This window comes from Herpailurus yagouaroundi, unplaced genomic scaffold (genome assembly GCF_014898765.1).
Source record: "Herpailurus yagouaroundi ecotype Mexico unplaced genomic scaffold, PumYag 142, whole genome shotgun sequence".
Lineage (NCBI taxonomy): Eukaryota > Metazoa > Chordata > Mammalia > Carnivora > Felidae > Herpailurus > Herpailurus yagouaroundi.
In genome coordinates, this window is record NW_024412397.1 from 25071792 (window position 1) to 25095101 (window position 23310).

Consider the following 23310-nt stretch of genomic DNA (forward strand, 5'->3'; position numbering starts at 1 on the left):
TTTCACTGAGTATTGCAGTCATAAACCTTATCCCCCATATCACTGAGCTTTTTTATGAACTGCCTTATTGGCTGCAAACATACTAATATTGTTGGACATTCAACTTGTTGATAGCCTGTTTGCTCATAGCATTTATTCTAAGCCCAAGATGGTGGCCTGGCCATGGCTTCCATTCAGAATGTGGTGGACCATGGCTTCGGCCTACCCTGGACCATCCATCTGTGCACCTATGAATTGAGGCAGCTAAGATTGTAATCTACAGTTAACATCATGTTTCATCTCAAATGGGAGTGAAACCAGGCTTTCGGCCTTTCCTTTGCCCCTGAGTTTCAAACCTCAGTGCATTTTTAAGGTAGTAAGTTTTCAAAGCTACAGAATGCTGCCTCTTTTGGAAGCAGTATATAGTTCTTCTAGGCAAAACAGAGAAGGGAAGTTCTCTCTGGTGACTGAACAAAGTAATTTTAGTCGAGATGATAATTTAATTAAGGTAGATCACCACATTAAACATGTTCAAGACAAGATTTTTTAAACTTGTTTTATGGTAGTTAAATGTACATAAAATATACCATTTCAATTATTTTACATGAACAATTGAATTAAGGACATGCACAGTGTTATGCAACTGTCACCATCCACTTCTGGAGCTTTTTCATCATCCCAATTTGTTTTTTTTTTTTTTTTATTTATATATGAAATTTATTGTCAAATTGGTTTCCATACAACACCCAGTGCTCATCCCAAAAGGTGCCCTCCTCAATACCCATCACCCACCCTCTCCTCCCTCCCACCCCCCATCAACCCTTAGTTCTCAGTTCTCAACAGTCTCTTATGCTTTGGCTCTCTCCCACTCTAACCTCTTTTTTTTTTCCTTCCCCTCCCCCATGGGTTCCTGTTAAGTTTCTCAGGATCCACGTAAGAGTGAAACCATATGGTATCTGTCTTTCTCTGTATGGCTTATTTCACTTAGCATCACGTTGCTAAGTTCCATCCACGTTGCTACAAAAGGCCATAGTTCATTTTTTCTCATTGCCACGTAGTATTCCATTGTGTCTATAAACCACAATTTCTTTATCCATTCATCAGTTGATGGACATTTAGGCTCTTTCCATAATTTGGCTATTGTTGAGAGTGCTGCTATGAACATTGGGGTACAAGTGCCCCTATGCATCAGTACTCCTGTGTCCCTTGGATAAATTCCTAGCAGTGCTATTGCTGGGTCATAGGGTAGGTCTATTTTTAATTTTCTGAGGAACCTCCACACTGCTTTCCAGAGCGGCTGCACCAATTTGCATTCCCACCAACAGTGCAAGAGGGTTCCCGTTTCTCCACATCCTCTCCAGCATCTATAGTCTCCTGATTTGTTCATTTTGGCCACTCTGACTGGCGTGAGGTGATATCTGAGTGTGGTTTTGATTTGTATTTCCCTGATAAGGAGCGACGCTGAACATCTTTTCATGTGCCTGTTGGCCATCCACATGTCTTCTTTAGAGAAGTGTCTATTCATGTTTTCTGCCCATTTCTTCACTGGGTTATTTGCTTTTCGGGTGTGGAGTTTGGTGAGCTCTTTATAGATTTTGGATACTAGCCCTTTGTCCGATATGTCATTTGCAAATATCTTTTCCCATTCCGTTGGTTGCCTTTTAGTTTTGTTGGTTGTTTCCTTTGCTGTGCAGAAGCTTTTTATCTTCATAAGGTCCCAGTAATTCACTTTTGCTTTTAATTCCCTTGCCTTTGGGGATTCATCATCCCAATTTGTACTTGTTAAAGAACAACTCCCTGTTCTGCTTTCCAGCCCCCAGACCCTAGTAACCTCTATTCTACTTTCTGTGTCTATGAATTTGCCTGTTTTAGGTACCTCTTATAAGTGGAATCACACAACATTTGTTCTTTTGTGTCTGACCTATTTCACCTAATGTTTTCCAAGTGTATCCATGTTGTAGAATGTAGGAGTATGTCTTTGCTTTTTATGGTTGGATTACATTTTGCTGTGTGGGTATGCTGTATTTTGTTAATTCATTCCTCTGTTGATGAATCATTGGGTTTTCACCTTTTGGCCAGTGTGAATAATGCCACTGGACAGTAGCATGCAGGCATCGGAGTTCCTATTTGGGGAATGTTTTTTTAAATTATAGTAATCTAAAAAGATCTAACATTTCAATATCTATTATGTCCTGAATGGGCTGGGGATTCAGGGTACTTTGGCATGGGAGAAATGTGAGAACAACACACACTCCCCAAAACACACAATGTGGTTCACTTGCTAAAGTCTAAAGGGGAATGTACACACAAAGCAGCCTCCTCATGCACGATGTCACATAACTTAATGCTACAGTGGTTTGGATGCACAATGTTAAATTTCTGCCTTGTGCAAATTGGTACTTTGGAAACCATCTGGGTAATTCCTTAGGGCTCAGTCTGTCAAACTACAGAACGTGGTCATCTTAGAGACTGTCCCTTGACCTTTAAGTGTTACATTTGAGAGAAATCTTGGCTATAAATGTGGAAAGGAAGAGTCCCAGCCAGGAAAGAACTCTGGGTGGGTTAGGAAGTGTTGTTGAGCAGAGAAAGCAGCTTCTATGGTGCTAAAACCTAACTTTCCATGACTTTGGAGTCTAGCTGGGTCCTTGTGTCAGGAAGCCCAGTCAGTTTTGTGGCTCCTCCGAGGGTTATAGGCAACACAAGTTTGTCCTAATCAGGAGACAGCTGATGACTGATGACTCTGCCCCTGTCCCAGCTCAGGACGGCACCTCCTGGCTGAGCAATCAGTTATGCTCCTCGATCATCTCATTATTTCTGCACCCTGGCAACTGCAGCCGCCTCCTGGGGAGACAGAGTTGAGGACAATCTGAGACGGTGGAATCCCCAGCCAGCTGCGCTAAGTGGCAGTTGTTTGAATTAAAGGCAACTCGAGGGTGGATTGGGATGATTTACTCTCCGCGCCAGAGCTCTCTGCCCCCACTCTGTGTAAGAGTTTGCCAGCATCCCGGCAGCGATTTGCTCACAAGTCTGCACTGATTAAAAGGATATTGGTAATCAGGAGACTGTTAGAGCAGGGACAGAACCAAGTCCAGACCAGATGCATCATGTAGCTTCTTGGGATGACCAGAGTCTGCATGCACACAAGTCCAGGGGCCAGAGGCTCCCCCATCCTGGGAGGAAGGGGGGCGAGGGGTACAATGAGCACACACAATATAAACTAAGACCACTTACTATGTAATTTGGGGAATTTGACTTTTTTTAAGCTCAAGAAACAAGGCCTACAACTATTAACCTATTCATATGAGAGTCTGCACCAAAAATAACTTCGCTCTTGTCTCATGTCAACACACACTGGCCATCCCACACACTCTCAGGTGCCCTGTGCCTTTGCCCACACCATATCCATCACTAGAACGCCCTCCCTCCCTGCTATCAGATTCTACTCACCCTTGAAGACCCTCAATTTACACTCCTTAAAGCCATTCCGATTGTGCTGGGAATGGCTAATAGCTCCCTTCCCTGTGCTTCCACACTATGGGTATGTCTCTCATATTGTATAATCCTAATCCTACTGAAGTTATTCTGGGCCATTTGGTCTCACTACATCTTTGCATATGCATAAACAATGAAGAAGGTGGTCCTCTTATGTCCTATGTGAATGGTAGTGTATTCTGTCATTTTTGCAACTTTTTCCACTCAACATCTTTTAAATTTATCCATGAATCATGCTCTAGCTTACTTTTACTAGCTTTATAGTGTCCCATTGTGTGAACACACTACACTTATCTGTTCCCCTACTCGTGTGCATTTAGGATGGATTTCTTTTTTTGTTAAATACAACCTGCCTAGAACATTCTTGTGCTTACCCACGTGTACACTTGGGTATTTTTCCAGGTGCTACTTAAAGATAGAGTTGCCTGTTAGGTGTGTGTGTATTCAATTTTACTAGATAGGTCCAGTTACTTTTCAGGATGGTTGTTCCTGTTTCCATGTGAGCCGGCAACGTAGGAGAGTTCCTTTGTCCTCACACCCTCCTCATTCTGTAATGTCAGAGTTCTTTGCTGTGGTCCCTCTGGGCTGCTGTTTTAATCTACAGTTCTTTGATGACCACTGAGGTTGTCTTTTCTTAGGTTTATTGGTCACATGAGTTTTGTGTTTTGCGTGTGTGTGTGTGTGTGAGAATTTCCTGCTGTAGCATGGCTCATTTTCCAGATTTTAACCACTTGCATCATTTTTGCTTTTTTTTTTTTTTGTTTTTGGTCTGTGAGACTCGAGGTTAAAACCTGTTTTGCTGCTATCTATGATAACTGGACTTGTTTTCCTTATGCATCAAGAATCAAGTGAGATCTTTACACAAAAGTTGGGAGTCCTTCCTACCTCGGTTGAGTTTATGGGTTGGCGGTAATAAGTAACCTTCTTGTGGGTGACTTTACATACTTTTGAAAGTACTTACAGGTGTATCATTTCTCAAAACAGCCCTCGTGAGGTGAGAAGGATAGATCTTTTGACGGTGATTGTTAGGCCCTGGGCAAGCACTCCCTAGGCCGTTACAGGGGGTGGTCTCAGGTAGGGCAGAGGTTCTTGTTGCTGCTTTACAAATCATGGAATTTGAATATTTTGAAATTTTGAAATGGAAACATATTTATGGAAACAAGGTTATCTTTTGGAATTTTCCACAAACTGGACTTTGCTAATTGTATCCTCATGATGTTGGTAATATGTTCCCTTTCTCCCCTATGTTTCCTGTAAAAGGGCAGTAAAATTCAGAGACTTGATTAAATTGAGGCTGGATTATTGGTGCACATTTGGGACAGAACACTCGGTGTACTTGGATGGTGAATTGGATATGTAGGGTGCAGGCACTCTTGGACTGAATAGCTTCCTTAGTGCAAGCTAGGCTCTTTGGTTTCTGCAGGTGAATGGTTGCGTGCCTGAAGGTCTCACTTGCTCACCTCAAAAATAGGAATGGAACGTTTCCAAGAGCATTTAATTAATGTGATCTTTTAAAAATTTTTTAATGTTTATTTTTGAGAGATGGAGCAAGAGTGGGGAGGGTGGGGTAGAGAGAGAGGGAGACACAGAATCCAAAGCAGGCTTTAGGCTCTGAGCTGTCAGCACAGAGCCCTACACTGGGCTCGAACCCATGAACTGTGCGGTCGTGACCTGAGCCAGAGTTGGATGCTCAACTGACTGAGCCACCCAGGTGCCCCTCTTATTGTAATCTTTTACACAGTGATTTGCTTTCAGCTGTGTTGTTTGCCTTGTTAATAACAGATGCCAGCTAAGCCTTGTGTAGTTTTAGGATGTCCAGAGATCCCGGTAGTTTGGTAACTTGGATTTGGCTGAGAAGGGGTAGAGGGTGGAATGGGATTTTACGTTTTTTTCAACCTCTGTGTGCCACAAATTTTCTCGACAACTGAAAACATATAGTGGATATTTTTCAACCATGTAAGAATGTAAACATGTGAGAGGGACTAAAATATTAATATATTCATTACCAATTTATTAGCAATGTGATGTTTTATAGAAAGTGAATAATCATGCCAGGTTATTTAGCTGCTCACCTTGTAAATTATCCTCTAGGGGCATCTGGGTGGCTCAATTGGTTAAGCATCCAGCTCTTGGTTTCAGCTCAGGTCATGATCTCACAGTTCGTGGGTTCGAGCCCTGCATTAGGCTCCATGCTGACAGTGTGGAGCCTGCTTGGGATAGCTCGCTCGCTCTCGCTCTCTCTCTCTCTCTCTCTCTCTCTCTCTCACAATAAATAAACAAACGTTAAATGTAAATAAATGTCTGCTGTTTTGAATGGTGCCCCTACAGCTGCATAAGAAATGGTACCAAGAGGGTGATGTCTTCCTGATTTGATCTAGTGATGAGGTGCAGAGACGTTGGTTGATCTTTGGTCTCTTTCTTGGAAATATAGTTTATCAGTTTGGAATGACATTTGACTGCTTTGTCATGGAGGTCTGATCAGAGCACACTAAGGTTTGTGTGTCTCAAAACAATTCAGAGCTCTTGGATACTGGCTTTGGTTTAATAGCTCAAGTAGTGCTCAGAATGGTGCTCTCGGTGATTCTCTAGACCTTTCCTTCATGTAGCCATCATATGCACATTCCAGGTAGGATAACTTGACAGAGTTCACCAATCCAGTCCTTACTCTCACTGGCCATTCTTAGGAGTAAAGGAGGCAGGAAATGAACTTTTGTTTTTAGCTCAGCTCATTGTCATTCCAATGGTAGGGGAAGCCCTGTAAGGAAGTGTGGGGGGGGGGGGGAGGGAGATGCTGCCACAGACCTACAACCTTGAGGTCAAGAAAGCTTTCCTGGTTTTGCATTCCTTCTGTTTGTTCTGTGCAGGCCATTGGAAATGCTAAAACCACTCGCAATGACAACAGCAGCCGTTTTGGGAAGTACATTCAGATTGGCTTTGATAAAAGGTACCACATCATTGGGGCCAACATGAGGACCTACCTGTTGGAGAAGTCCAGAGTGGTCTTTCAGGTGAGTGGTGGGACGTGGGCTTCTTTGTACTTTCTCCCATAAATGACGTTTACTTGCCCCCTCATCTGCCTCCTGTGCCCAGAGAGCACCTCCTCTTTTGGAAGTGGAATTAAATACGCTTGTTCTTGTGGTTTTCTTTCCTTTCATCAAAAAGGGTTTGTTCGAATGCTATGGTTGTCTACCCAGTATCGTTTTGAAGTGGGTATTGTTTTCAGTTTCAGTCAACAAACCTAACGAGTGCCTGTTACATGCTAGATACCAGAGATAGGTGAAGAATAAGATGGTCCTGTTCTTTGTGGGTTGTAATCTTAGGATTAGAGGATTGTTGTACGAGGTCTCTGGGCTTCAGCGCTCCCCAGGAACCTTACTTTGTAGGTTATATTTTTAAAAACGCAAAAAACACTACTTGGACATGCACCTAGCCCAAAAACTGTCCTCCTCCAGCCCCCTTTCAATGGTCCCATACTTGAACTGGGATGGTGCGTGTCCTGGTCCGAGCCAGCCCACACCCTCTTCCCACCCTGACCCTCGGCAGAGGAGACATCCAAAACAGCCTCAGCTGTTTCTCAGAGATGCCTGTCTACATGCTGATGCTTAACAAACATCTAATGATTTTTTTTTAACTAGTTTTATTAATGTTTTCCCTTTGTTCAGGCTTTCTCTCCACCTCCCAAATTTTGGTTCAATAGCCCCGTATCCTTATCTCACTGCAGCAAAGTAAACAGCCTGCTGTGCTGGGTACAGGTCTGATCTGGCTGTGACTCTGTCCAGACTCTTCTCTGAACAGTCCTTGAACCTCCTTTGCTCAGGCCTCCTTGAAGCTCCCCCCACCACCACCACTCTGCCAACTTAATGCAGGTGTAGCCTGAGTGTCTGCTCTAAGTCCTGTCTCTGTCTTGGACTTGATGTGACTGCCCCAGCCTGTCATGCTGGGCAAGGGCATAGCTCTGACTTAGTCCCAAGCCTCCCAGGGGAGAATGGGAGTCTACTGCAGGCAAGTTACAATCTGTGCAACATGAGCCAGGCAACACGGATATCTGAGCAAGTGTGTGTTGTCTGACCATTCCACTATTTGCGAAAGAGCAGTGATGTTCTATGTGGGAGAAAAAATACATGAGAGGTAAAAATCTTGAAGCTTCAAGAAGGCCCCATAATAGTGAAAGAGAAGTCCGGGGGTGGGAAGTGAAGGTGGCAGAGGGTGTGGAGGAAAACCTGAGCAGAAGTCCTGACCTGTCATGTGACCTCCGGACCCTGGGATTAGAACAAGTGATGAGGGGACGATCTTGGGGGTCACTGCCCTAAACCTGTTTAACTTTTTCCCTCCTTCAGGCAGATGACGAGCGGAATTACCACATCTTTTACCAGCTCTGTGCTGCCGCCAGTCTCCCGGAATTTAAGGAGCTTGCACTGAGTACGTAACGTGCGTGTGTCTGTCCTCGGGTGGGCTGCTGCAGCACCAGGTGCTACATCTAGAGGCGCGGACTGGAGGAAGGGTGCTCTGCTCAAAGCCCTCCGTTGTGGGTTCTTGTCCCAGCTCTGCCTCTACGTGGGCTCGTCTCCCCAGACCTCTTTGAGCATCAGTACTCGATCCATAAAATGGGCTAATTGCACCCAGGTTGCCTGCCACAGAAAACATTTGAGAGGATCAGAGGCAGGGGGCAGAACAGTATTTTGCAGAACGCAAAATACTTTCCATGCATTGTTTTGAAAAACGTTTCCACTTTAAACTTTGCAAAAAGTGTGTCCCCACCGTGAGGATCTAGAGATTTAGCTAAGGCACATCGTGTAATTGAGCTAGTGAGTTTTAGGTCCCTTTCAAGGATGGAGATGAAGAAAAGGAGGGAGGGGAGAGGCTGGAGCAGGATGAAGATGGACGGCTGGATGGCACAGGATATGATGGTGTTGGGCTGTGGCGACTCTGGTTTCTTCTGAGCAGGTGGGACGCTGTGGCACCCACGCACGGGAGCGTGGAGCGTCGCAGGGTGACACGGAGTGACTAAAAGCGCCTCTCCACTGAGTCTCACCTGGCTGTTGCCATGAGATAAAAAGAACCGTTTGCCTGGAGGCTGTTGACATGGAGCTAGGGCAAAGCAAGAGGAGTGAGCAGGCTTTAGTTCGAGATGCCACCAACGGAGGGCCTAGGCTTGGGGCCTGGAGCCTGGGGCTTTCCCCCTTCCGAGCCCTGGGACTTTGTAAGGAATATTGATGGACTCCGGGCTGGAGTCCTCAAAGCCATCTCCTGACAGATGCGTGTGACCTAGGCAAGCCCGGGGGCCGTGCAGCATCCTGTGTGTGCTAGGTGTCCTGTCTCTGGTCTCTTGGGTGTCTTTTAGGTGAGGGCAGGTTCAGTAGTAGCAGATGGCGTGACGACGAGCTGGGTGTCTAGACAGAGGCCGGTTGGTCTTTGTGCAACTGTGAGAGAAATAGACTGCTGGGGCTTTGCTGTTCACGACCCAAATCCTAGCTGTCTTGAGGGCCCAACACCAGATCCCCCTCTGACAGCTCCAGCCTGTGCTCCTAGTAGCTAAAACACACCAAGTGGCTCAAACCTCAGTCTGCGCTCGTAACTCTGCCTCACTTATGAGCTTCTGCAGCATTTGGTACATGGGCACGCAGTTTAGCCTTGGGTCCTTCGTTTGTTCATCGAACCCTATGAAGGTGGTGGTAGGTACTGCGGGTGTAGTGCTGAGCATAACCATTGTGGGCCCTGCCCTTGCTTAGCTTACAGTCAGTTACAGTGCAGAGAGAGAAGGGTATGCTGAGTGAAGCGTAGCGGAGATGGGTCAGAAGGTTCCCCAGGGAAGTAAATTGAGAACCAAAGTGGGAAGCCCAGGATGGCGTATATTATGCTGGCTTTCTGCTATACTCTAGTCAGTGTTTACAAATCTGAATCTCCCCCACTGAAGCTATCAACTCCTTGAGGACAAGGAGGGACCGGTACAAGCCTTGTTTGATGAGCACCTCCCTGAGCTGGCACCTTGGGCTCTGATGTTGGCTTATGGCCACAGGTGACCAGTAATGTAGGCCATGCTAAGGGCTTTTGTCCCCCCACCTCTTTCCTTCCCAAAGTGGGGACATGAGCCCAGCTAGACTTCTCAGAGCCAGCCTGCAGGGGATCAAAACTTTTTTAAAGGTCATTTTTGTAGAAAAATAAACAAGTTCTGGCGAGATCCTTTGTATTTGGACCATTGTATCCCAAATGTAAGTTTAAGGAAATAGGAAAAAAAAAATCCTAATTTTTTTTTGCACTTATGCAAGTGCACTGAATTAAAAAACAAAAAATAGCTTTTCCATATTCTTTCTCTTGGCCTCTTCCTTGGGCCTCTGACTGGAGCAGTTGAAAACTACCCAATTCGATCCATTTCTTGCACTGTTCTACCTATGTGTGCCCTCCAAGAACATGTGGAAGGAAGCTGAGAGGTGTTGAGCTCTTGTGCTCAGGGGTGCGGCTGTGTTCGGCCTCGTGGGTGCATTGGCTGTGAGCTCTGAAGCTTGACATTTAGTTCTGCTGATAACCCTGGCTGAGTGGCTGGAAACCTGAAGTAAATGAGGGACTGGCCAGTGGTTCCTAGTAGATATTTAGACTGCCTCGCCTCCTTCTTCCTTTTCTTCACCTAAAACATGCTACTCAAGTATACAGATGTCTCTGCAAGACCCCTGGCCCAGCAAGAGTTTTGTGCATTTGTCTGAGCACGGGGGAGCAGATTTGCAGCCATTTGTCTGTATTTCTCTCTGCCCTACCCTATTGTTGGTGGCCTGTTGCATTAAAATGACCTCAGGATGAAATTTAAAGAAAAGTACTCCAATAAGTGTCTGTAGTGTGAATAAATGATGGTAAAAAAGAGGTATAATGGGCTTATATTTCCTTAAATATAGCCCTTAGGTAATGAGGAATAAATTCTTTTCCACTTGTATCAATAGTTTTATAAAAAGCCTCTCTTGCACAGTTAGAACATAGTCTCCCAGGTGAAGTGCTAGCCCTCGGTCGTGGCCCCTGATGGTCGGTCCACTGCTCTAATCACTGGGCTCATACTTCCTCAGTGGTCTAAACACTGACCCGGCATCTGCCTGTTGAGCCAGTTACTAGGGGGCTTTGTGGTATATTTCTACTTAGAAATGCTGAGTAAAGAGAGAGCCAAACTGGAGGATAAGAGACGTTGCTCAGGTGAGATGGTCAGTGATGACTTCATAGGCTGGAAAGGAGAGCCAGGATCCAAGGTGGCTAAGCAGATGGCAGAGAACCTTCTGCTGTTGGGATGTCTCTTACAAGGGTCTGGAGTGTGATGGGGACACAGGCGATTGCAAACCTAAAAGCTGATAATCTTGATGGGATTCAAATCATTTAGTAGAGTGAGCTGTGACTGACCCAGGGGACCCCTGCAGTGATGAGCCTGAACCAGAGCCAGAGGAGGTTCCCCTGGTGGGCCTGAGTTTGGGAACTGGCAGCTGGGAAGATGGGGGGTCTGACTCAGAACATCAGGTCGTAGGCCCTGGTTGTTGACCATGAAGGGTCTTGGTAGATGCTGAAAACTCCTTTCCTCCAGCAGAGAGGTCTGGTGCCTTCCTTTGGAGTCTCAGGTGCCTGTTTTTCTGGTGTGTCAGCTGATAACTTTTGACAACGAGTTAGGTTGTGTTTGACAAAACCATGTCATAAACAACCCTCTCCACAATAGGGTGACCAAGTAGTGGGCTATCCCAGGCCTGGCCAAAGTCTGGGTGAGTCTGAGTGATCCCTTCAAGCCTTATGTCCCTCAGTTTGCCTGTCTGAAAAATAGGAATAAATATGTGCAATCATCTTCATGTGGGCCCTGCCAAAATCATCAAAGGAGCTTCTTTGAAAGGTGAGTGAAAAGGAAAAATGAACGGATGCTTTTCATAAGCCTTGGAAACTATTGTGTCCTGTGCTAGAGCTTGTGAGGTGATTAGATATAAGAGAGGTGAGTTTGGCACCTTCCAAAGAGACCTTCCTTCCTAACAGTTGGCCTTTGCTGTGGCTGTCAGTGAGCCCGGGGCTCAAGTCCTTCCTCTCCCAGCTCAAGTGCCTCTAGTCCTCAAAGTGTGTTTGGGCTACTCCCCCGGGAAGCCTTCTGTCATAAGCTAGGACTGATCCTCGGCGCCCCATCCCTGTGGGCAGTGCGGGTCCTGGCTCGGGCTGTGTGGGCAGGGCTTGGGTCTGGCTTCTGCCACTTCCTCGCTGGGCCTGGCAATGTGCACTTACCCAGCAAGTGTGGCTTGGAGCAGAGGGTGCAAGGTGGGGAATGGAAGAGACCAGAAAGGAGAGGTAGGCGGGGCCCCTGTGGGCCTGGACCGAGAGTAGAGCTGAGGAATGACAGGAAGCCGGTGGATCTGAGACCAGAGATGTGGAGGCAGCCCTGAGTCCGGAGGGGAAGGAGGAGGAACCTGCAGCTGCTTCACAAAAGACCCTTGAGGTCCTTTCAGGGTGTTTGACCCCGGTCTTGGGGGCATAGGGGTAGGGAGGGGGTCTCTAAAGGGCTTTAGATAGGGTTGCGGTGTGATCAGAGTTACCAGCAATTTGAAAGTGGACTCGAAAGGACAGGAGAAGGAAGGAGACTGGGTTAGTCTTTGGCAACAGTCCCCAGACAGCAGGTGCTGAAGGTCAGACCCCGGCGATGACAGGGGGAGCAAGGAAAGAGACTCAAATTCTTACGGGATCAAACAGGCAGATCAAGGTGTTGAAGGAGGACCGGGAATCACAATGAAATGGCCTCTATGCATGTTTAACTGATGAGTGCTCAAATGGTACAAACTCAGATCAAGGTGAAGTAATTGGGTCTTTACAGGAGAAGAGGAACACCAGCCAGTGTCCAGCTTTGGCATCTTGTCAAACGTACATTTAGAAATTCTAAACACTGGTCAGGATGGTATTCCACAAAGGTACTGTATTTTCTGGAAAATGTGATTTTCTGAAGTAATTCTGACGAGGTGCCCTTGTTACCCTAAATGCCGACTTCCCAGCCTATTGTGCAGCTACTACCCAGGGCTTGTTGCATTTTTGCCCCCCTTCTGGGGTTGGCTCTGACTCCTAAGGCAGAACTGAGACCCCTCCTTGCCACTTGTCCCCCAGGCTGTTATCAGAGGCCTGACTGAGGAGGAATTGAACTGGAGGTGAGAGCAAAACACAAAACAAGGGTCTCAACTCGCTTCTGTTCACCTGTCTGAAGAACTCGGGTGCCCAACTTGGTAGAACAACTGAGCAAAAAAACCCGGTGAATCCTGTAAATTGAACTACCTGTGACTATCTCATTCACTGTTTTTCACATGCTGGTTTTATACAAACACGACAGTGTGTTCGGTCAGCATGGTGTAACGTTCTGTGTTTCCTTATCCAGTTTTCTCTCCATTTGCCATTGTCAATAAAGGTGATAGCTTAAAGGGTTCCACGTGCGGCTGGGAGTAAAACTTCACCTGGGATGAGTAGAAATCCTCTTGGGTAGTGATCATGGGTAAACCGGGATGCCTTTCCTCCTCTCCTCCCACAGCATGCGCGGAGGACTTCTTCTATACCTCACAGGGAAGAGACACGTGTATCGAGGGTGTCGATGATGCCGAGGACTTTGAGAAGACGCGGCAAGCCTTCACACTCCTCGGTGAGCAGCTTCTGAGAGGGAACGGGCCCAGAGGATTGACTTCGTGGAGAGTAGAAAAGCCTGACCATGTCCCGCTTGGCCAACCTTCATAAGCCGATAGGGAAACCCTGTTGCCCTCAGTGAATGTCCTCCCACTCTTACTCCATCCCAACCCTCGGTTCCGAAGTTTAAGAACAGCTTTGTTGATACGTCTTAAAAATCAGGGATTGTGAGTTGCTCTCTCAGGCACTGCAAGATAGCCCTTTTCGCTTCCTCAGGCCATCAAAGCCAGTGGAGGAAAATGAAAAAGAGCTACATCCTCCTGTGCTGTGGTCTGGGTTTAGAGGCCATGTGTTCTGGCAGAAAGAGCATGTCTTTTGGACCAAATCACCCATGTACCTCAGTCATGGGATCTGAGTTGGAAACAGACTATATAAAGGTCTGGTGGCACCCTCATAACAAACACAATGTCACTTCTGTTGTCACTGTTTCTGTACTTCAAGATTTCTGTGTCTTTATGGGCATAAAGGGCCATAGAGTGAGAGAAAACTCCTCTCCCTTGCCCTTTCTTAACTGGGAAATTGAGTCAAGTCCTGGGACCTGCAGCCAGAAGAAAACAAAGTTTGGCAAAGCAGCCTGAAATTCATGAAGTTGCTCAGGATGGGCCTTGTGTTTTTCCCCAGCCCCTTCTGACAGAGGTAGATATTTGGCTTGTGAGTCATGTGACTACTCCAGAGCAGCATTTCTTAGGTTCTTTGGTGGGAATCTGGCAAGTCTTACCCAATGTCTAAATAAAACATGGCCAACCAGGACTTGCCCTAAGGTCGATATGGGTAGAACCAGGACTTCATGTGCTGAAATCTCAGTGCTGTTCACTTCTCTGGATAACCAGTGGGTAGACACCGTTTGTCTTTGGTACCCGTGAAATAATCGGGACATAAAAGCCACACTGGTTATTCCAACAGTTGATGATTATTAAAAGATTATTAAAAGTATAAGAGGATTTTAGGGGAAAAGAATCGCTGCTCCCTTTAGGGCAAGGAGGAACAGCTAGTACAGGAACTGTTGTTGCCTGGCTGAGATGTCAGTCCGTGGTTACCACAAGATGGGGTGAAGAAACTTGCCGGAGGGTGTGGCCATTGCTGGTCGGTCTGCACAGGGAGACTGCAGGTGCCCTAGGGTGTGGTGGAGCCAGAAGGTCTCAGAAGCAGCTGCTAATGGGGAGACTGTGGCTTGCAGGCATCGCAGCGGCTCATCTGGGGAGGTTGCCGTTCTGCCGGGATGAATGATAACTGTAGCAGACCAGAACCAAGAACAGGCCTGTCTCCTTGCTGCTCTTGAATCACTAAGTCACTACAGTGCTCTTTGACCAAGCTGGACATTCCACCATGGGCAAAGGGGAAATGTTTGACAGGGTCTAGCTCCAGTATCACAAAGTGGGACAGATTTGAAACAGGTAAAAAATTGATAAGTGGCACCCCTGAGCTCTCCCACACCCCATCACCATCGTAGTCTTCAGCTGGGAACCGGTTTGGAGGGGACTCGATGCTCAGCAGGGTAACATTCTGCCCAGTTTGTCAGGAGGAGGCCCCTGGCGGCTGCCTCTGTATTGCTACTGTGAGCAGTGGGCACGCACTGATCGGGGGGAGAAGTTGGTTCCCTCCAGGGCCTCTAAGAAACCTGGGTACTTGTGTTCACAAAGCAAAAGGCATTTGCAAATCTATTGTAATAAGCCTTTCTTCTTTACTCTTCAATAAACTTGTCTACTTTTTTACTCTGGGGTTGACAAACTGTTAAAAACGGGATTATAAATATTACTTGGGGCCCTTTGAATCACGTGGTTTTTGGAGCAGCTATTCAACTTTGCTGCTGTAGTGTGAAAGTGGCCAGAGACACAACGTAAATGAATGGGCGTGACTGTTCTAATAAAACTTTATTTACAAAAACACACCGTGGGCTATAGGTCATAGGTTGCCAACCCCTTTTACTCCTTCAGTTTTATTGTTTGGTTTTTGTTTACTAGTGCAGGAATCCTAACTATTGTTAGGATTTAATAGTCATTTGATATCTACTACTTACATTCCTACCATGACAGGGTGGTGAAGGCTTTGGAAATTGACAAAGCAGCGGTTCTTAAGGATAAGTGAAGGAGAGAGAAAAGCGATCTGTCCTTAATGTCCGATTAAGGTCCAAATGCCCACTTCCTGACTAGTACTTCCAAGAGGACTTACTTGAGAGCAGGACACTCTGAGCTCTGATCCAAAGCCTAGTACAAGCCTCCTGTCTTGTCTGGGGTAACAATCTCCGGCCTTTAACCTATCTTATTTTCTTCAGTCTTAATCAGTTACAGTAAATTCTTTGGCCTCGAGCTCTTTGTTTCTTAATTAGATTAAATGAAACTAGATATTTGAATGGCTCCTGCATTTCTGTAGACCTTTGGGAATACTGGCAGTCTGTGTAACAGCCATCAGTTCACTTCCATTATTCATGTTCCTGAGCCACCCGTGTGCCAAGGCAAGAACAGGGATTCATTATATTGCTATTTCTTTGTGTATTTTAAAACTTCATATTAAAAAATTAAAAAATAAACCCCTGCCCCTGTGAAGCTTAAACAGTAATGGTCATCTCTCATTAATAAAGTCTAGGATCCATTTGTCCAGTTCATGCTTGGGTTGTCCACTTTGTGGATGGTTTTTAATCCTAGTGGGTGACATCTTTACCGTCCACTTATATTGGTGTCACTTTTTTTTTTTTTTTGGCCTGAGTAAAGTATTGCCTTAAATTGCAGCTGCAGAGAAATATGGGAGACCACTGTATTATTTCTTAAACTGTGGGGTAGGTTGACTAGTGTTCTGTTACTCTGTATCCTGTTTTTTTATAGGTCTGATTTTGTATTCAAAAATAAATGATAATGCCTTAAATCTAAAGATAAATTTTAAGAGATCATGTATGTCTTTGATAACTTAGGTACTCAAATGCGGCATCAGGTGTTTGCTGCCACAGCGGCTGCAGGTTCGGTGTGTCTGTAACTGAAGGAGCATGGAGCACGGCCCCAGCTGAGAGCCAGCTGGCTGTCCAGCTCCAACAACAGCACTCCCAGAAGTTTCTCCTCTTCCTCCCCCGTTGGCACTTGGGATGTGGGACACAGATGTTTGCTGGATATTGCGTTTGGAGAGAAGTGACTACAGATAAATGGCCATTGTTATTAAACTCATGAAAACGTCCATAAAGTATTTGGTCGAGATGAAGACGAAAATGAGTCTGTGTGATTGCTGTCTCTCCTTTGCTCTTAGAGAAGTTAAAATGGTAGCATAACCCATCTGGTTTGAACAAGACAATCAGAGTGAGGATATTTCCCTTTTAGCCCAGGGAGCCCCTTTGCCCTCTGAGCTGTTACTATGAGCGGTAATTACTTGGTGAGGAGCCTGGATCATTTTAGGAAGCCCAGGAAGGAAAATCAAGGAAAAAAAATTTTTTTAAGTCCTTAAAAAAAGGGTAAAATGTCCTTTCTATCCTACCATGGATGTTAAGTGTCATTCATTCTTCTTTTTTTCAGGAGTGAGAGAGTCCCATCAGATAAGCATTTTTAAGATAATTGCTTCTATCCTGCACCTTGGAAATGTGGAGATTCAGGCTGAGCGTGATGGTGATTCCTGTAGTATATCAGTAAGTTGCACACCAGCACCCAAGATAAAACATACACAATTTACTCTGTTCTTACAGTTTTATACAACTGAAATGTGTTTTTACGCTCAGAGGACACTCAGAGGTTATTCATTCTTAACAATAATGGCTTCTGTTCTTACTGATAATTTTTTATTTTTATTTATTTTTTTTAATTTTTTTTCAACGTTTTTATTTATTTTTGGGACAGAGAGAGACAGAGCATGAACGGGGGAGGGGCAGAGAGAGAGGGAGACACAGAATCGGAAACAGGCTCCAGGCTCTGAGCCATCAGCCCAGAGCCTGACACGGGGCTCGAACTCACGGACCGTGAGATCGTGACCTGGCTGAAGTCGGACGCTTAACTGACTGTGCCACCCAGGCGCCCCTTACTGATAATTTTTTAAAAGAACACATCCTTTTCAAATCAGTTGCCATCAAATTTCTGTCACCGAGGGGAGGGAATTTAGGGGCTATTAAATACTTTTTTTTTATGGATTGCTTTTGCAAGTACACTGAGGTCCATGGAATTCTACAGTGTTACCAATCCATGAGTACTTTCTGAACTCCTGACTAAGGTCCATGCAGCAAAGAGATGGACATCATGGACATCATGTTGGACATCATGCTTGGACATCAGGAAGGAGATGAAGGACTGTCTCCAAGGAGCTTACAATCTAATTGGGCGGACAAAAGATAACCACACTTAGCAAGATTTTGACAGTATGCAGAATATTGAGACATCTATGCGAAAGTATTATAAACTGTGAATTACTCCAAAAATGCTCATAGTGACTGTTATTTTCCTGGTGCCCAATGTAGCACCAGATATGTGCTACATAAAAAAAAATGTCTGGGTGGGTGTTGGAGTGGGTACCAGTGCGGTCCTAGAGACAGCAGCTGGGGTGTGCTCTCTGGTATTTAGGTCAGTCTAGTCTCTCCTCTTAATAAGTGAATCTGCAACTGTTGATTATAGACCTTTCCTTGGCCCCTTAGTGGCTAAGTCCTGGGGAGATGCAAAGTATAATTCTTGTTCCCAAGGATGTAGAGTTTAGAAACCTGGATCTTGGGAAAAGACAGAAGACAATACTATAGAATACAAACGTGGGCATGTGTCCATGCCACTCACACCTGATGTTTTTTCAGTTGAACGAATATTTATTTCCTGCTGTTTGCTTGGAGTTAGGGCTTATCAGAAGTTGAAATTGGCCCTGTCCTTAGAGAGAGGAAGACCTGAACTGTAGTTGGCATCTGGCATCCCCTCCCCACTGCCCCATACGTTTTCCCTGAAAGAGAAATGGTCTTGGGGGTGGGAGGTCTCCTGGGCCCATCAAGGCTGCCACCATCCTTAACATGGAATCTGCCACCTAGCGAGAGCTTTGAGGCTCATGCACCTGGGCTCAGTTTGAAAGGAGGGAACACTGGAGCTTGAGCAGTGTCAGGTGACCGTCGGGGTGTCACTGTGACATTGGTGTGTGTATGTTGGGTGGGTGGGCAGTGAGGTTGGCAGCGATGGTGCTGTGAGAGCACCTGGGCGATGCAAGGAGGCCCTGTGCCTTGGCAGTGTGGGGAATGGGCCCCCAGTGTGAGCCAAGCACTCCCCGAGACTGAGGCCTTCAGGCCAGTGAACTCTTGCTCCCATGTCTTTTTCCTTGTGAGGAAGGCATAAGGGGTCGGTGCCTGGGTGGCTCAGTCGGTTAAGCGTCCAACTTCAGCTCAGGTCATGATCTCGCAGTTCATGGGTTTAAGCCCCTCATTGGCTCTGTGCAACAGCTCAGAGCCTGGAGCCTGCTTCGAATTCTGTGTCTCCCTCTCTCTCTGCCCTTCCCTACTTGCACTGTCTCTCATTCTGTCCCTCAGAAATGAATAAACATTAAAAAAAAAAAAATTTAAGGGGTCTGTGCCTAACCCACTCACATACCCCAGTAAATGCACCTTGGTTTCTTAGGGCAGCCGTGTATGTCCTGGTGTCCGGGACAGCTGATATTAGAAACGTTTGCTTTGAGAAACTCCTGGTTTGGGTTGGTGAGGTACAGGAAAGGTGACACACATTCCCAACATTCCGGCCCCCCCCCCCCCGCAGTCTTCCTCCTCCCCCATCATGGATTTCTACAGTGTCTGTACCTGTTCTGCATGGTGCCTAGCATGGTTGCAATTTTGCATTTTCTGTGGGGTGGTTTGCTACATGTCTCTCTCCCTTGAGGGAGTCCACAATCTACAAAGGCAGCTACTGTTTCTTAATTATTGTATCTCTAGCACCCAGGATGGTGCCCAGCACTTGGTAGGTGCCTGATTGGCTATTTGATCAATGCCGGTTTCCCCGACTAAACTCGAGGGCCGTGTCTGATTTGTTCTCTCTTCCAACTTGACACATGTTGGCACCCGGAGTGTTTCTGTAAACACTGCAGGAAGGTGGGGATACTGAGGCTTACACTGGGAGAAGAGTGGATAGAGGATACAGTTATGGAGGGGAGGTGGAAGTCTGACAGGTGGAAGCTGGGATACCTATCTCTTAGAGCTAACAGGAAGTCAGGTTTTTGAGCACAGTTACTTGCTCTTTCATTGTCCTCCAATTAGAGGCTGCGTGGAGAACACATTGTGAGTGAGAGCTCTGAGTCAGGACTGCCAGGGTTAAATCCTGGTTCTGCCACTTACTGATAGTTAACGCTTCTAAGTCCGCTTCCTTATGTGCACAGTGCAGCCGACATGAGCAACCTTAGCCCGGGGCTCATGTGTGATTGAGTTCTTGCCGGTTATCCTTGTTGTTGGAGCCAGAGTGGGCTTTCTGGGTAACCCTGTCACTTAACAGGGTTGGAAAAACTAAGGCCCAGAGAGATCATAACAGTTAATGACAGGGCCACGTTGGGCCCCAGCCCGTGTGTCTCCAGCCCACCTTGAGCTGAGGCTGTCCTCCCCATGCTGATGTCCCCGGCAGTGCCTAGCGCGGTGCTGGGCACGCAGTACATGCTCAGGAAGTGCTCCACTAGTGCACGTCTGTCTCAGATGGATTTGGGTCTATTCCTCAGGTGCGTGGGGTGGGCCGCCTCCTGGAAAGGCTGTCTGTCCGTACGCAGTATGCCTTCTGCTCGGTAGTTTTTAATCAAAGCATAAAAATGTGTTCCATGTCGGCCAGAGTTACCCTGGAGAGGCAACAGCATGCAATTACTTGGACACCAGCGTCAATTTGTTTTTTGAATTTGGCAATATGGGCCCACAAAACCTAATCTACCTATGATGCTGGCTGTTTTTAATGGATTTAGCACCATTTAATTAAGCTTAAATGTAATTGCATGATGTTAAATCAGTCTCACTTAGCACCTTTAATCAACAGTCAGAAGGGGTAATAGAGGGGCAAGCCACATCCCGCTGCAGCAGATGGGAACCTGTCCCGAGGCGGTGATCAAACCATTCCAGAACTCGTGGTTCTTTCTCCACTGCGTTCACCCGGGAGGTGCCAGGGAGGCTAGGGAACCAGCGAGCAGGCCTTGGGCGGTCATGTTTGCTGCCAGCAGGCCATGTACGTGTCAGGGAATCCAGCTGCAGTGCTGTGCCTAGCAATTAAGAATTTCTTGGAAGCAGGTCGGATTAAGAGGTTGGACTCTTTCCACCTCTGAACCTGTTGCTTGCCAAGTGGTCCCTACGCATTTAATGCGGCTACATGTGGCTTTCTGTCTGGGGGAGAAGGAGGGCAGGCACAGGCTGCTGCAGAGAGAAATGGGGTTGGCCTGGAGAGGTGGCCACAGCAGCCCCACCTGCTGAGTGAGAAGACAGGGCCTCTGCGTGCCCACCCCGCTGGCTGGATCAGGAGCTCTGGGCCAGGGCCAGGGGGGCTTCCGTTCCCCTCATTTTTCTTCACCTGAAAAATAAGGGGGACTGGGTTAGAATGATGGTACCCAAGGAATTTTCCCCCAAAGCTTAGCCCTGGGCAATTTCTTAAGAAAATGAGGGTTCTTTGGTCAATTAAGTTCAGGAAATGCTGCATAAAATAGGTCTCTTGGTGCTTTCAGGGTACGTTAACCAAGGAGTCCAGCTGTGTCTCACCTGGTGCCGTCCCTCTGGTTAGGTAAAGCCAATTAGTATGCTTTGGAACTATTGCTCCACAGACCTTGTTTTGGAGAAAAGGTGGCCTTACTGACTTTTGGAAGTTCGTTCCTACTCTGACGTTCTAATTTGTAATCGGGTTTGTTTTGGCTAGATGGATTTTAAATACCTGTAGGAGGAAAAAAAATGGCCCGGGGAAATGGTACAGTTATCTGCGTTAATTTTCATTGAACATGTAAAGTCTCATTTAAATCCTACAAAGCCGCCTCATTAGAAAATGAGTCCCATGAGCAATGTAAGGTCATTATAGAAGGTGGCACATCATGTTCTAAAGGATTCCCTTTCTGCCTGAGTTAATAAGCAATCCAGCAGGCTCCTGGCTGGGTTATCCACTTTCCCAGGGAGAGGATTTAGGTGAGAGAGCAAAGAACAGGATTTTTTGTGGGGTGCCCTCTGTGAAAAGCAAGGAGTATCTGACTTACTGGGTGTAATAAGACCAGACCTGTGGGTGATGTGTTTATCAGGGACCCGAAGGCTAAGTGCTCTGATGGGGACTTTGGGTGAGTGAGTGTCCAGATCAGAGGCAGCTGGGTTCGCTGGGTAGAAGGCACCCTGGGCAAGTCTCTGGAAATGCGCTGCCTCACTCTGTAGAAAAGGGACTTCATCTCCAGGAATTCCTAGTTTTTCCTCCAGCTCTAAAAGGGTGGTGGTACCGCTTAACCATGTTCCAAGCGGGCTGTTTTTCTCAGGTCACAGTTCTGTGTTCTTGCCGCTTGTCCTAGCTTTCCACCTTGATTGGCTTTTTTTTCCCTGAGGCAGCAAGTACTTTAAGAGTAAAACACCAAGCGGAGCCCCCAAGTGGCTCAGTCGGTTGGGCGTTCGACTTCGGCTCAGGTCATGATCTCACGGTTCGTGGGTTCGCCTGTGTCTACCTCTCTATCTGCGTCTCCTCCATCTTTCTCTCTCAAAAATAGTAAAAAAAAAAAAAAAAAAGGATAACATCAAGTATGTGTTGCTTAATGTCACTGAGGCTAAGGCAGCTGTTAGACCAGGTGCTGGTCAAGGGTAGTGCCTGCACATGAGGACTTCTTTTTGGGCTGTGGGTTCAGCACTGCAGGTGGGACTCTATGGATAGAAACTAAATGTTCACTGTGATTCTGTGTGCACTTCTTTGTACAGTTACTGCTGCCTTCTGGCTCCTTACTGGATTATCCATCCCTAAATTATCAATTCTCATTCTGCTCCCTTTGCTCCCAGATTCTCTCCTGCCTGTCACTAGGCAGCTGGCTGGCCATGGAGGGGAGGGCATAGGAAAAGTTGAGAAAGCTTTTGTTTTTTTACAGCCCTGATAATTTGGTGTAATAATGAGTTTGAGCAACATTTTCTGGGCTCCGCTTGTCCCTCCGCTCATCCGTATGAGAGCGTGTGAGTCTGCCGGTGCTGTGGCTGGGAGAAACATGGTCCCACCGTGCTGGGCGGGCTCATTCTGTCCTAGGGGAGAGGGCGTGGTGGCGGGTTTGCTCTCCATTCCCCTCCTGAAACCATCTCCCGTGTCTCTTCCAGCCTCAGGATGAACACTTGAACAGCTTCTGCCGACTGCTAGGGGTGGAGCACAGTCAGATGGAGCACTGGCTATGCCATCGAAAGCTGGTCACCACCTCAGAGACCTACGTCAAGACTATGTCCCTGCAGCAGGTGGTCAATGCCCGCAACGCCCTAGCCAAGCACATCTATGCCCAGCTGTTCGGCTGGATTGTGGAGCACATCAACAAGGCCCTGCACACGCCTCTCAAGCAACACTCCTTCATTGGCGTCCTGGACATCTATGGGTAGGCCTGCACACATCCTCTTACACTCTACCTGATGGTTGTTAGTGTCTTCCTGCCAGCCTTTCAGAGATGGCAGGGGGCCTTGTCGTGCTCCCCAAGCCCCTGGGATTCTCAACCCGGGAGAGTGTGAAATGTAGGAAAGCATTTTTTTTGGTTGTCACAGTGACTGGGGTCTCTACTGGCACCTAGTGGCCTCAGGTCAGGGATGCTAGGTGTCCTGCAATACGGAGGGATGGTTTTAAGGAAGAACAGACCCTGTCAAAACCCCAGTAGCTTTCCCATTGAGAAACCATGTAGTCGCCTTTCTTCACAACTGAGAAACAGGCCTAGAGAGGGAAGTATCTCACCCAACATTGGACTGGAAGCTACTACGAACTTAAGCTGTTTTATTCAAATCTACCCTTTGAGCTCATTCCCTATATGACCTGTCTAGATGGTTATTGTCCTACCACGATTTTGTCCAGCACTGTAAGACTCACGTGTGGTCATTCTTGAGATTTCTCTTCCTTTCAGACTTTGAGCCTAATGGCAAAAACTGTTGTTTATAACTGTGTGTTTTGCAGGGAAAGGCAGCATGGCACAGTGGAAAGTCTACTTGACTAGGCCTCAGGAGATGAGTATTGTAACTCACAGCTGTTACCAGCTCACTGGATGGTTCTCTACAGATCACAGCCCCTTTCTGGTCTTTTATTTCCATAGCTTAAAATGAAG

At 46.7% G+C, this 23310-nt stretch overlaps 1 protein-coding gene across 3 annotated transcripts in view; it reads left to right on the forward strand.

Moving 5' to 3' along the window:
* The window catches only part of MYO5B (myosin VB), a 341784-nt gene that overhangs the window by 194541 nt on the left and 123933 nt on the right, over positions 1-23310 (forward strand). For all 3 annotated transcript variants that reach the window (XM_040478861.1, XM_040478859.1, XM_040478860.1), the window contains exons 6-10: positions 6336-6479; positions 7809-7890; positions 12980-13087; positions 16623-16732; positions 22334-22599. In XM_040478861.1, coding sequence (XP_040334795.1) covers positions 6336-6479; positions 7809-7890; positions 12980-13087; positions 16623-16732; positions 22334-22599 — 710 coding nt within the window. The remainder of the gene's footprint in view (positions 1-6335; positions 6480-7808; positions 7891-12979; positions 13088-16622; positions 16733-22333; positions 22600-23310) is intronic.